The 14,943-nt window shown below is 34.1% G+C and overlaps 1 protein-coding gene across 1 annotated transcript in view; it reads right to left on the bottom strand.

Annotated features, from left to right (window-relative positions):
- Window positions 1-569: 569 nt before the first annotated feature.
- Tim9b (Translocase of inner membrane 9b) overlaps window positions 570-14,943 on the bottom strand; it is a 28,794-nt gene continuing 14,420 nt past the window's right edge. Inside the window, exon 3 of the mRNA XM_089232696.1 lies at window positions 570-809. Coding sequence (XP_089088822.1) covers window positions 669-809 — 141 coding nt within the window. The 3' untranslated portion in view covers window positions 570-668. The remainder of the gene's footprint in view (window positions 810-14,943) is intronic.

Here is a 14,943-nt window from a genome sequence, read left to right as displayed (position 1 = left end):
GCCATAGAGAGCTTTATCTATTACAAATGGTGATACTTTGGCCAGCGGTTTTTCGGCATCTGAAGAGTGCAGAAAGAAAAACGAGACAGTTGATGAATTTGAAGCAGTTACATTGACGTGTTTGGTGCATTTTGATTTTTTCCCATATTTGAATGGGTATTGTTCCACTCCCACCCACCATGGAACCCTACGAGGGGACGCGCACACGTAACCGGTGAAGGTTAGTAGCAACGTCAGGTTAGGTGGGAGCTGTACACCACCAAAGCAGGCGAGCAGACGCGTTCAAGATCCAAGATCGTCGTGAAGCAGCACCAACAAACCTCAACGACGTCCGGCAGGCCCGGTCCCTCTACCTGCCCAGTTATGTAACCCCTTCAGCCACCGAGGCGACCACGGCCGATTGACCTGGACGGGGCTAATCCAAGCCTCCCGTTTCGGCTGAATCCGAGGCCAAAGCTAGCGCATCAGGCTAACCAGGATCCCCATCTCCAGCCTTACGGGTCTCCACGCACGGCAAACACGCAGGTAGACAGCGTCCCAGTTAGAGATAACGTTTCAATTCATAAGTTTAATGTTATTTTTGTTAAAAATAGCCATATTTATTTTAAAAAAACATTCGTAAACTATGATGTACACAAATTTTGAAACACCCTGTAGTACAAAGTATTCTATTCATTCAGTTTTTGCTCTAACTTTTCAACTTCTTCATATCTTCTTTTAATAACTTCAGGTTGAACTTCAATATAAACTTGCATTAGTCTCTGGTTGATGTTCACATTCTTTGAAGCACATTTTTCAACACATGACGTCTATAGAAAAATTTAACATAAAATTTCATTTTAATCATATGAAACATACAAGCATAAACTCAATAAAATTTTACAGAATATCAAACATTACCACAAAAAATATAATATCCAATCATTTTATCATTTCAAATTCCTCATTATTATTTTATATGTATGGGGAGGGAAAATTGAAGAGAACTTATTATCAGGGCTGTTAAAAAAAAATCATTTGATTTCTGGAAAAAATGCTTATACGAAAAACCATACAGAGTTTATATACATATAGCAAACAGGGGTATGGCATTTTACTGGCGAGACGTTGATGCTAGAGGTATACTTTCAATTAGAAAAAGTTTCCAAATAACGTGTAGTACTCAGATGTCATTCATGTTTCATGGGGTTGCAGTTATTAAAATAAAAAAAAGTAACTTTTTATAGTGTCCTTGTGCGCCCCAAAACCCAATTAGAAAGTTGTTGCCATCTCTCCCAATACCAAAAAAAATTCATGTTTCCAAGTTCAATATTCACAGAGATATTCCAATTCAAAAAACGGAGGAAATTTGGTATAAAAACTTGTTTTCCCAAATTTCCAAAAATCTTTTTTTAAATGCGGGTAAAATAGCTTTTCCACATTTAGAGCTGTTTTTCCCCAAATTTCCTGTTTTGGTAGACTAGGAATATTGCATTTGTGACTTTAGTAAACAGACTATGATTCTACCGCATCCTCAACTACAAGTAACACATACAATGAAATTTTTATTTTTCATTGTCATAGACTCATTGAATCTTGTTTTTGATGAATTTGAGTTATATATATACATTTTTCTCCATTTTGAACCCCACACTCCTTATTACCTGACTATTCCACACTACAAAGTTTTTCAACAGATGGCTGATGCAAAGATGAATTCAGGAAAGGAAGAAAATTCAACTGCCTTTGCGGGGAATCAAACCATGTCCTCTCACTTGCTGGGTGAGCTGCACTAGAGTACAAAGGCAATGAACATCAATCTTTCTTTAAAGATTGTGTACGCAGAACAGGACCGTACATAGACGATCTGAACTAACTAATGATGTCACTCTCCACTACCAATATGAAGGTTTGAAAACCTGGATAAGTCACCATCTGGTGGCAATGTCAGTATCGTGAGCTCTGGCCTGAGTTAGGGGTCCAACCATCCATGTACAGTCCCAGTCAGTGTACACCTCTAAGGAAAGAATTTCCTCTTTCCCAAATTCATCTCTCTTCACATTAGCCAGTTGTTAAAAAACTCCATATGGATAGCAGAGTGTGACATTATCCTCAGAAAAGTCATTAGTTCAATCAAATGAGTTCCCAACAATGATGGTTACCTGACATCATGCATGCTAAGACAGCTAAAACTTTCAGTTAAACAGATGCATTTTTCACATTTCCAAAAGAGAATAAATTCCAAAATGCTGCATAAACAAACAGAATCAAGAACTTAATAAGGAAACATTACACACACCAACACACCTTTTATTAATATCAAAAAATGCCAATTGTTTTTGAATAATTAAAATCATTTCATATTTTCATACATAAAACAAAGAATTTTGCTATACTAGACAAAATCATTTAAAATTGAATAATTTCACACATACAGGCTGCATAAAAGGCAATTGTTTTTGAGCTTATAAAAACAAATAACATGAAACAAACTGAACATGTACACCAAAGTATAAAAATAATAACAAACATAACTTAATACTGGAGGTGTGCTCAGTTTGAAAGATTGAGCACAGTGAGACTGAAAATAAATAAATGAGCATCAGTCATTCAAGTGTGTTCAGCATAATCAGTCTATCACCATGGGCAATTCACCACAGAGTCAGTTGTGCCAGAAGTGTGTATCCAGTGTTATTTGAATTTAAAAGCTGCCATCTGTATTTCAAATTGTGATTTAAGTGTAATGGTTGAATATTTGTACCATTGTTGTTGCTTTCTGTGGTTAAGCTTTTTTAAAAGATGTCAGCTTGTATGCATGCCTCGAAATTGGAACAACAGAAAATCAACTTCAGCCGACCACTACTGTGCTGCCTGCAGGAACTGAACCCAACTCTTTCTAGCATTACAATACAGAATGCAAGAATATTATACAAGTAACATTTGAAATAAATTAGTAGATTACCAATTAGTAGAAATAAAATATACATGTATAGCTAATAGCATGCACCACAAATAACTGGTAAACTGTTGATCCTAGAGGCATATTTCCAATTAGAAAAAGTATCCAAATAACATGTGGACCTCAGATAATTCATTCATATTGCAAGGAGTTGTATAGTTATTAAAATGAAAAAATTAACTTTTTATACAGGCACCCTGTGCTTAAAACCCCATTAGGAAGTTGTTGCCTTCTCTGTTATATTGTGCTATTGTATTATTGTTATAATATAGATTCAGACTAGTGTTTGCAGAAAATATAAAGATATTGTTATTGGATCTTATATTATTTATGTGTGTGTGTGTGTATGATTGATTGCATAACAAAGATTCATTATTTTTTTAGCAGTATATCTATAACTATTTTGGAATAATGTTTTGTTTTTGGCACTTGATATATATTATTTAGTCTAGATGATCCTCTATTTTGTTTCTTTTCTAACCTTTTATTGTTTAAAAATGAATATTTTATTAGCTTATAAATAGTTTTGTCTGGCTCTATGTGACCAGAAAAAAAAAATTAAGAGGAAAAAACTATTTATGTAATAACTAGGGCTCTGAGTTTTTCAACCTATAAGAAACGATGTTTCATCTTTAGGTCATAAAATTCCAAGGCCTAGTAATAACAAAGACAAATAATTGTTTCTGTCAATTAAAAAAAAAAAGAGTACTGCGTAGTGACTGCAGTTTGATGGGTGGTCGCCATAGTTAAAGGTGGTAATAATTATCATGAAAAAAATGTCAACTTGGCAATGATCCTGAATCATGTATTGTTATCAGACTATGGCTAGGATCTCTAGCCACATTGTGAAACAGCTGGCCAAAGCCCAAAATTCCGACATTCAAAGGGTGAGTTTACAACAAAATTGGCAAATTTGAGAACTGGTCAATTTCAGGCTTATATATATTCATATTGACAATCAATATGACAATCATAAGGTAAGGCTCAACTTTGAAGTTTGTTTTTAAATTTTTGTATAGGAGGAGGAAAACTGTGCAACATATTTTACTCATAGCAGACTGACTACTCTGATCTTTCAGTGTTAAGATTATGAAAAAAAATGTTTGAAAATAGTTGCATCATGTATGAAGTTTGGTGAAGATGGAACCAGTGTTATGCAGGATTTTACAAACATTAGATAAACAGTTGCATCTGTTGATAGGGTCAAATTCCATCTAAACATACAAGGAGCATTGTAAAAAAATGAATCCCCCTTTAACTTTTGAACCAATGATTTGACACACTTTCAATCAGAAAAAAATATTCAAATAATGTACTTACTCATTGTAGATACATAATTTTTTTTTACTAGGGGTTGTAAATGTACCGAGATACAAATTTTAACTTTTTTTTACTGTCTCGTTGTCCTCTAACTTACAATTAGACAGTTGTTGCTTGTCTCTACGGAGCCCCCCCCCCCAAAAAAAAACACGTATCTATTTGCAGAGAGATTGCTCATTGAAAGTCAAGCGGGCACCTCATAACTTATAAAAACTGCATTTTTAAAGAATCTTTTCAAATTTCATGCTTTTTCCCCTCAAGTTTGTACATATGTTGTTGTTTCCCTCATTTTCAGACATTTTTGAACACGAATATATTGGCAAATATTGCACTCACAAGAAACAGGGCGACTTCTTAATTGAAATTTTGAGAGCAGGGAGTGGTGGGGGGGGGGGACTCCATTTATATATATAATTTCTAGGTGGGGGACTCCCTCACCACTCCTAGTCCCCCACCTAGAAATTAAATTTTGTAACTCAGTACATATACAGCCCCCAGTTAAAGAAATGACATATCTAAAATGGGCACCTCATTGGGATACTTTTTCTTAATCTAAAGTATGGTTCCATAACCAGTGGTTCAAAAGTTAAAGGAATGTATAAAGGCTTTGCTATGTGTGTGCACCCTGTATAATTTATTAAGGCATAATTTAGGTAACCTGTCATCATTCATCTCCAATGTTAGAATCTACATCAACAGAGCAGATTTCTTCAACTGGATTGACAAAGAAGTCTGCCCAAGCTCCATTCTTATTATGCATCCAGGGATTTGTTTTGGCAATATAAAAATCTTCCTGGCAAACAGAATAAAAATTCATGTCATTTTGGTACATAGTAGCCCAAATAGTTGAACCATAAAAGAAGTGTTCAGATCACAAGGGAATGAAAAAGTTTTGAAGCTGTAGTCAGTGATAGTTTGATATGAGCAAATATAGACCAGTACTTGACAAATCAAAAAAAATATTTAGGCACCAGGCATAGTATTTTGCTCATGAAAAACAGTCGTAAATAATGTTTTATTTTAGTTTTCCGAGGTTAAAAGGTGTAATGTAATGAAATCGGAAAATTTTGAATCACGTTTAGACTCCAATTTAGAAATTTACTCCAGTTTAGCAACCTCATTTAAAAATTTTTAGGTGCCAATACCAATTTTCTAGATGCCATGGTAAGCTGGTGCCTGGAATTTGTCCGCCTTCATATAGGACAACAGGATCTGACCTTGGATTTGGCTTCTGCCAGAAAGTGTGTTTCAGCCATATGGGATGAGTCCTTTGATGAGAAAGAAACTCAAATACATGTAATTCCTTGCAATTTCCAACAGGTTAGCCATATAATACCATTTTTCCCCATTCTTTAACCTTTGCCATTCCTAAAAATATTAACTTCAGTTTTTTGTGTGTTGATAGTTAACTTAAAATCAATACTAAATTGCTCTAAAATTGAATTTTTTCCCGACATTTACAAGAGAATCAGCAATATGATGATGATGTATCAGCATACAATAAAGAAATTTATACAATTCGGTAACCTGCAACGAACGACCTTTCGAGTTTCTTAATGAGATCCAATATGTAAAGCAAAAAAAAGTAGACTTAAAATGATCTGGAAAACCACAAATAACCCTTCTGAGACTAGACATTAATGCTGCTCTTTTTTGCGTATTTATTATAAAATAATGTGCTTTACTTTTCGAATCAAGAGAAAAACTGGCAAACATCAAGGTGAAATTTAGAAAAGAAAGGTATTAATTCCTTTACACACACATGTTGGACAGTATAAAATTCACAAGTGATTCACATATACATAAAAATACCAGCAATAATTACAATGTTATTAACTCTGATGAGATATTTAACCCTTTATCTTCCACATTTTGAAAAAATTAAATAAGAATATAATGATAATGAATCAAAATTAAATAGGGCTCTCACTCAAAAAATTAGAAAAAGTAGGAATAATCCGGGACTAAAAAATAGGATGGGGAGGGCACCCTCTTAGACAACATAATCATAATACAATTGGACGACTGATGTTAGTTGACCCAAAATTGCAAAAAGGAAACACAGCTATACGAGTTTTGGAACTATATGAAGATCTTTCATCAATAGCAGAAATGATGAAAAATATAGTAAAATACTCCTTAGAGTGGGAGTAACTCGCTGTTGTAGAAAAGAGAGTCGTATTTTAATATTTTTTTTTTCATTTTTGCTACTGATGAAGGAACTTCATATAGTTAAGAAACGTATATAACCGTGGTTCCTTTTTGCAATTTTGGGTCAACTAACGTCGGTCCTCCAATTGTATTTATCCAACCCAAAAGGTAATTAATTTCTAACATAATCATAGCACAATTTAAAAAAAGTTTCAAATTAATCTTTTTTTCCATAACACTATTTCAGTATATAGAAATGTCCTCTCCACTTGTCAATACAAGATTCATTGAGAGACTGGTTACTTGTGGAGATGAAGATCACAAGGAATAAAATTCATCACTGACCCCATGGGGACTCGAACCCAGGTCTCTTGCTTGCTGGACGAGTGCTCTACCAACTAAGCTATGGAAGCAGATGGAATGTTTCAGCTCATGCATGTGACCATCTGGTTGGCCTATGTCATTCACGAGCTATTAGTTGATTGTTGACGCCGTCCATGTATGGTGCCTTTCAATATATATATACGCTCCAAGGTTGAAACATTCTATGTACTTCCATAGCTTAGTTGGTAGAGCACTTGTCTGGCAAGCGAGAGACCGGGGTTTGAATCCCTGTGGGGGCAGTGATGAATTTTCTTCCTTGTAATCTTCATCTCCACAAATAACCAGTCTCTCAATGAATCTTGTACTATTTCAGTATCCTATAAGATTGACTCAAGCCAAAGCAAAATGACAAAAATGCATTGGTTATTTTTTTTTTTTTTTTTTTTTTTGAAGCCTTCTAAAGTGCAGAGTCTGTGAACTCTCTTCGACAATGCACAGCAAATTATGAAGATATGCACATTTTTTAAGAATCATGTTCCTTCGAGACCACTTCCAAAAGCGCAGTGCAAAATGTGTAAATTACAAGATCCAATGTAAATAAGTTGAGGTGAACTGGATAGTTTTACTGCATTGCTATCCTTTTTTTAACACTAGAAAGACGGATCCCTAGTGTATACCTAAAAAAACGGGATGGGGTCAAAATGAACCCCCATAGTTTTTTGCAATTTTCGGATACTTTAATGTTTCAAATCATGGTATATTATTTTTAAAACATAAATAGAGTTATAACACAAAAAACAAAGGGTGAAACCACTGGCCTGTTGATATATTTTGTTTTTATCTAACACTCAAAGCATTCTGTACAAATCACCTCTCTCGATGCACATTTGCCGCACACTGGTTTTTTGCATTGCGTACAAGATTGAAGTGTTTTATTGAGTGTGCAGTTCCTTCTCACTTGGCATTTCTGTCGTTTTTTGTCTCCATCAATAGGTGTTTTACATCTTATCACATTTTGAATTGTAGTTTTCACGTTGAAATACTCAGCACAGAGTTCTTCACATAACTGCAATATGTAAGTTATCCGAGTGATTTTTTTCTTGTGACTTGTTTGTCCAAAATCCAAGCATTTATCGCTGACATATCCAAAATGTTAGAAAATACATGCATTGGCCAGTGACGACTTCCAGTCTTGGTCGTGTATAATCGCACCATTTGATCCACGATGTCAACTCCATATTTAGTTTCGGTATTATAGGCAACTGTTTCTGGGGTCTTTTTTTCAACAAGGTATCATTTCTCACGAATTTACGTTTCTTATTTCTCAATGGCGTTCTATTTTGTACCAACGGATGCACCGTTGGAGAAATCATTTTATTTTGATTTGAATCTTCGCCATCAGAACCGCTACTTGCTTCTCCACAGTTCGGCATAGGCTAGATCTCATGCTCTTGTGCACTTTCATCATCACTACTTCTAGATTTTCTCTTATATAATCTTTGCAACTCTTGGAGTATTTCTTCTTCAGTAAATATATGTTTTCTCGCCATTTCTAAACTGGTTGAAATAGTCACGTGCACTCAAATTTTCTGTGTCCCAGGACAAAAAATTTATCTGATAATATGGAAAGAATGCTTGACAAAAACCAAAAATTACATACCTGCTGACGGGCACTTGCAAATAAGAATGGGAGGAAAAGAAAGGTCACGCGGAAGGTCAAATGCAAAATTAACTTTCAGAAGGATTATAACCTACTTAACCAATTGTGACGATGACAGTTGTATTTACCGCATAATGTGCTACGATATAAGGAAGGGTCGAAATGACCCCCTTCCATCTTTCTAGGTATTATCCGCTCGTATCTTCGTTGTTAAAAAAGATAACGAAAAAAACTTTGGTATACAATAAGAAAGTCGAATTTAGGAAAAGTCGAGAAATTTCAGGTGGTTTGGTTTATTCTTAGCAGAGATATGCAAGCTTAAACAGCGTGCATGGCCATAATGACCCCTGTCTGTCTTTCTAGTGTTAAAGGGATTTGTTTATATTTTACTGTCCATACCACTGTAATCATTTTTGAAAAATGAAGCAATCTTATTTCTAGCTCTTTGCTGGGCATTGTAAATATTGTTTATGCCTCTGTGCATGCCCTAAAAATACAGAAGACAATTGAATGCTATTGGGTAGCATCAGAATCATCACACCTAAAATAGGCCTATGTATCCAACTGCTTTGTTATGCAAACTGTTGTTTCACCTACACACAAAATTTGCACCATAATTTTGAATGATGGATGCTAGTTACTGTGCAAAGTTGAATTGATGTAGGTGGTAGTGTACCAGACTGTGAACCTGCAGACCTGAGTTCGATTCCAGCTGCTGACATTTAATCAATTTTTCCCAGCATGACCCAACCCACACGGGTAAAGGGCTTATATCCCTGAAAGGACACAGCCCAGGTCTTGTCTGGTCTGACAGGGTTACTGTCCAAGACCATAAAAAAGGTAAATACAAAATTATTTTTCCATCCAGGCAGAAGTTTTTGATGACTACTCTACTTGTTGAATCCTCAAACTAAGCAAATGAAAAATTAATAAACCAAATGGTCCACATATGCCACACCCCCAAATAACCTTGAAACGATACAATTTCTACTTTGGCAGAATCATTAATTGTGATCTACAACATTAGTAATATATATATTTGGCAAGATATAAATGATTTCCTGCTCAATTAAAACCAATTACACGAATTTTGTTAAGATTTGGTGGAAAAGTAAGACAAATTAGAAAGTAGGACATTTCACCAAAAAGTTGGAAAAGTAGAGCAAGTGGGAGCCCTGATTAAAATATAAATATAATGATAATAATAAATAATCATGTAAATTATTTGCTAGGTCATTTTAATTCTAACTGAAGACAAAAATAAAATAAAAATACTGTTTTGCAAACAATTAGGCAGTTACATAACAAATTATCTAACCCGGTACTTTCAAGTACTATCGATAGATAAAGGGTTAAACTTACCTACTGTATAAATACCAAAACCCCCCAGAATAGTAGACCATACCCATTAAATTATCTATATCTAATGATCAAATAATTTTTGGACCTGGTGCACAACCTATCAACATGAAGATTCTCCTTTGCATAATATATATATATATATATATATATATATATATATATATATATATATATATATATATACTGTCCATTTACTATCAAGTTCAATAAGAGTGCCTTTTTCTTTAATACAATGACATTTTTTCATCAAATTGTATGTGTGTGATGGCGTTTTCCTCTATCATTCACTGTAAATGATTCATCTCGACTCTAGCTCTTTTTTCCTGGACTTTCTTGGTGATTAGCAATACTTGTTAGGTATTTCAGGCAGTCAGGAAATACAGCAGAAATTATGTTGCCTTGAACGTGCTGTTAATGAAAGCTGTTTTTTCATCATATGATCATTGTAAGACTCCGATACGATCATTAAAGGTAGGATCGAATGTCTGTAATAAAAGTTATATTTTTAAAACAGCATTTCTCAACAAAATACTTGAATATATTTGAAAAGAAAGCATTTCTGTTCCATCATTGTTTTATATATAACAAATGTTTGAAATTCAAATTACTGCCAATACCGAGAAATGAAAATTCCACAGCTATATATTGTGGTTTCATAAAATTTATTTACTGGTTATTTTTACTTAGTATTGAATCATGTCTGGTTATGAGATAGTGTTATCCAAAGACAGAAATAGAACAGATTAGGAAGGTGATATATTGTGTGTTATTATGAAGTACAGTAGAGTTTCACTTATCTGACATAAGCGGGAAGGCAGAACGTTGGATAAGCGAAAATGTTGGATAAATAGGGAGGTGTTAAGAAAGCCAATTAAACGTCAAACTATGTTAAAATTTTACACATTATCAACCTAATAATCATGTTTTACAACAAAACAACAGAAAAAAATGGAGATTACAGAAAATTAACAATTACAGAATATTATGAATATTATTATTAATACAGTCAGTTACATACTTCAAAAAGTTCAGCCCTGTGATGATTTAAAGAAATTTTTGATCATAGTCTGCTTTCCTGACGAGTGCAGTTTCTTTGCTGCCAAGTCTTGCAACTTTGAAGAATTATGTTGATTCCTATAGCTTCTTGTTGCTCAATGTATTTAATCAGTTTCTAGAGCCCTAGTCGTTGTGCAAAATTCGGAGAGGCTCAACAGTTGGTGCTTGATCTTGCTCTTCAATTTTGTTGTCATCGCAACTGGCAATAACGACAATTTCTTCATCAGTTATTTTATATACCGGCCATTATAGTCATAGTGTAGACGGTACCCCGACTGTACAGCGGTGCATTGCCACTGTACAGTCGGGAGGAACAAAAAATAGACTGAAGCTCACGCTCGCAACTTGAAGTTCTTGTTGCCGATTGATGCATTTTTGTGTTTTTTTGCGGTGGGACGTTGGATAATACGGAAGGTCAGATAAACGAGACTCTACTGTAGTGGTAAAAGTTATAGATCAGGGGATAGCAACCTTTTCAGCCCCCGAGCCATTTCCACAGTTATTTTGCCCCTCGCTGGCCAGAAACTTGTATATGTATATAGGGTGACCATGCGACCCATATTTTACAGGACATTCTCATAATTTTGGCCATCCTAACTTTGTCCTAAATGGTCCTGTTTTTTCTCTTATTTTAAATACAAAGCTTACTTAATTTTTTTTATATTAAGAACTGAGAGCACATATTCACATGACTTATAAATTAATACCTTTAATAATACTTTTGGCTGTAATTGGCAACCTTACTTGCTTTAATTAGCAATCTTATTTGCCTTAAATAATTTTTCTGGCTATTATTGGTGAGGTTACTTGCATCTGAAAATTGGCGATATCCTGTATGGATCCCATATTTTTTATGAAGGAAATATGGTCAGCCTGGATATCAATACACAGAACACAATAAAAGCTGTGTGTATTGATACTTTTCCACCAGAGCACTTTTGGCAAGCCGGATGAAACTTCTTGGTGGGCCCACAGGCCGGAGGTTATGCACCCCTGCTGGGGATACCCCCAACATGGGATACATATGGGTTGGCATAATGACAGAGGTGATGGGAACATTTTTCTAAGAAGGGGGGGATTGGAAGATGAGGAAAATGAGTTTGCAAAACTATTGTGTAGAACACAATAAAATCATTGTTGAGAAAGCAAGTTCTACATCAGATGTTATACAGTGGAACCTTGATTATTTGGAAAGCAGATTAATCATTACTGTACACACACACACAATTTCAAAACTTCATTAAAGCTGAAGGAGAGCTGAGTGTGGAATTAGTGGACAGATAATACAAAATTAAGTGAAGGGTATTACTTTTTTTTTTTTTTTTAATAACGTGATCTTCACGCATTCCCAAGGGATCAGCATGATCCGTCCAGAGAATTTGTTAGTGTTAGTAAACATCCATGCCCGAACCGGGATTCGAACCCAGACCTGCACAGTGAGAAGCTATTTCCCTAACCACTCGACTGCCAGGCGGCACTTGATAATTAGAAGCCAATATTATTTTATGAATTGGTAGATAGAAGAAGGTATTACTATGAAGGTATGATTTTTTGAATTATTCAAACTTGGGTACAGGTTGGTTATTGAGACAACTTCCAAACGACAATGAAAAAACCAGCCAAATCATATATATTTGGGAGAGTCTGAAAAAAAACTAACGCTAGATGAAAAATAGTGATTAATAAAAAAATACATGTCTGAATTTTTCACAGATGATGAATATGATGAGAAATTATATATTAGAAACTCATTCAAAAATTAGTAATACTTTTTCAGTAGATATTTTTATTTATTTACTTACAGTGTAAAGCTGAAACCACTCCCTTTTCTCATGTCACTTACCTTATTTTCATATCCTTATGGCTATATAGACATCATTTCCACTTTGATTTTAGCCAAAAGGCTGAGAAACAATAGACATTTCCAGAAGCTTCTTGAATAATTCAACATTGTTGTTTTTGTGAAGCTTGATTTGCAAAGATGGAACGAGGCAAGAGATTCTCTTATAGAAGGAGGTTAGATCTTCGTTTTATAAAAGTGTAGATTATTTTCTGAAGAAATTGGACAGACTCAGATACTGCTTAACAATTTTTTCAAGAACAGCAAATGTTATTCTAAGTATAAAAGAATGGTTAGGCCATTTTCTTTAACAGGTCAGCTGAAGAGAATAGCAATAACTTGAGATGTTGACAAAAAAAAAATGTCTTCAAAGAAAATTGTGAACGATTTGGAACTCTCTTGTGTACCAGAAGAAATGTCCACGATAGAACATTAGGAAGTCCCCATACAACCTGTTAGAAATTAAAGGCTGTTAAAACCGCCCCTTACAAACAAAGTGTATTGTAAGGGGACAGTCAGAGCAACCTTTAATTTCAAACACACAGTATGCAGACTTCCTTATCTTCTATTGTGGACATTTATACTGATACAAGAGAGTGCCAAATCATTCACAATTTTCTTTGAAGGCCTTTTTCTTTTGCTTACATCTCGAATTGTTGCTATTCTCTTGAACCGACCTGTTACAGAAGGCAGCCTAACGATCCTTATTTTTTTAACAAAAGGTATATTCAACCATGATGAAATGTTATACGATAACAGAAAAAACAAATTCATCAGCAGACAACCATGAATCTGTACCGATGAACATGGTACAGATTTCAATAAATAATAATACAATTTCAAGGATGGGAACAATAAAAATAGAATGAAGGAAAATGCATTAAATTAAATTTTGCATTCATACAATGGACAAATGTTCAATCAGATGTACAATATAAGGCTACAGAATAGCTTTAAATGAATTTCAGATACATGCTCACATACATACATAATAGATGAGAAACACAAAATTGTATAATTTATGAAGCGTGAACTGGACAATAGGAGGCAATCAGTGAAAAATGTACTCATTTATAAAACTGAATTTATCACTGACTGACAGAGCTGTGTTTTTAAAAAATTATCATTGATGTTAGAGAGCTATTGAGAAAATAATTTTTTAAGCATTTTTTCAGTATCACTACAGATGGAGAACAAATAATATCATAAGGTAGTTTGTGATAAAATTTTGGAATAAGGTATGTAAAATGGTTTTTCTTCACTGTTTTATTTATTAAGGGAATATTTAAAATGTTGTTGTATCTATTTGATGTCCTTGATAAATTAAGGGAAAGACTGAGTTAGTTTCTAGCAAGTAGGTAAATTGATTCATAAAAGTATAAATATCATGATGGTAGTATGTTCAGTTGCTGATAAAGATCAAATGACAGAGTTAAGTAATCACCAGTTAGACAAATTAACTTTCTTATATACCAAGAATAATATTCACTGTTCTTGAAGAAATTGTAAAGCAGTGTCTTAGACACATATTAGATTTATATTCTATTCAATTTCTAAGAAATTAATCTACGTTTTTTTAAAACCTTTTTTATAACTACCTTTTTTTATAAGAGAGATAGAATTTCACTTTCTCCCATCTTTACAAATAAAGCATCATGAAAAACAGCCATGTCAAAGTATTTAAGAAGCCCCTGGAAATGATTATTAGCAATAAGAATATGCAAATAAGGTAAGTAACGTGGGAAAACAGGGTGGCCTTATAGTTTTTTCAACTGCATTACACTGTAAATAAAAAATATATATATTTACTGAAAAAACACATTGCTAATTTTTGAATGAGCTTCTAAGATATTATTTCTCATCATATTCATCATCTGTGAAAACTTAAAAAAAAATTTCTGTGACTTGTTTTTTTAATTGCCTTTTTTCATCTGCCCTCATAATTTTTCCATCACTGTAGTATAAATAGGCATGCCAGGTTACCTTTGAAAGACCTCTAAATTGCACCAATTTGAAAATGCACACCGATGACCATCTCAATAACAGGGTTGTATGCAAACTTGTTTTGTATAAACAGAGGTTTTCCCTAACAAAAAGAACAAGAAATAAAACAAGCAGAAAATAATGACTGTCTTTAATGACAATATTTCTGAAGCCTAGGATTTTGCCACTGTACTTGATATAACAGTCAAGAGACTGGAAAAAGTAGGCATTTTAGGCTGTAAGTGTTTAGTTTAACAGCAAATACATATTATTTAAATTTAGAGAATGAAATTGAGGCAGCCTGGGCCC

The sequence above is a fragment of the Pholcus phalangioides genome, unplaced genomic scaffold (genome assembly GCF_987345545.1).
Source record: "Pholcus phalangioides strain wild (caught in Gottingen) unplaced genomic scaffold, Ppha-v1.0 ptg000007l_1, whole genome shotgun sequence".
Classification (NCBI taxonomy): Eukaryota; Metazoa; Arthropoda; class Arachnida; order Araneae; family Pholcidae; genus Pholcus; species Pholcus phalangioides.
This window is presented reverse-complemented; position numbering and strand designations above follow the sequence as displayed.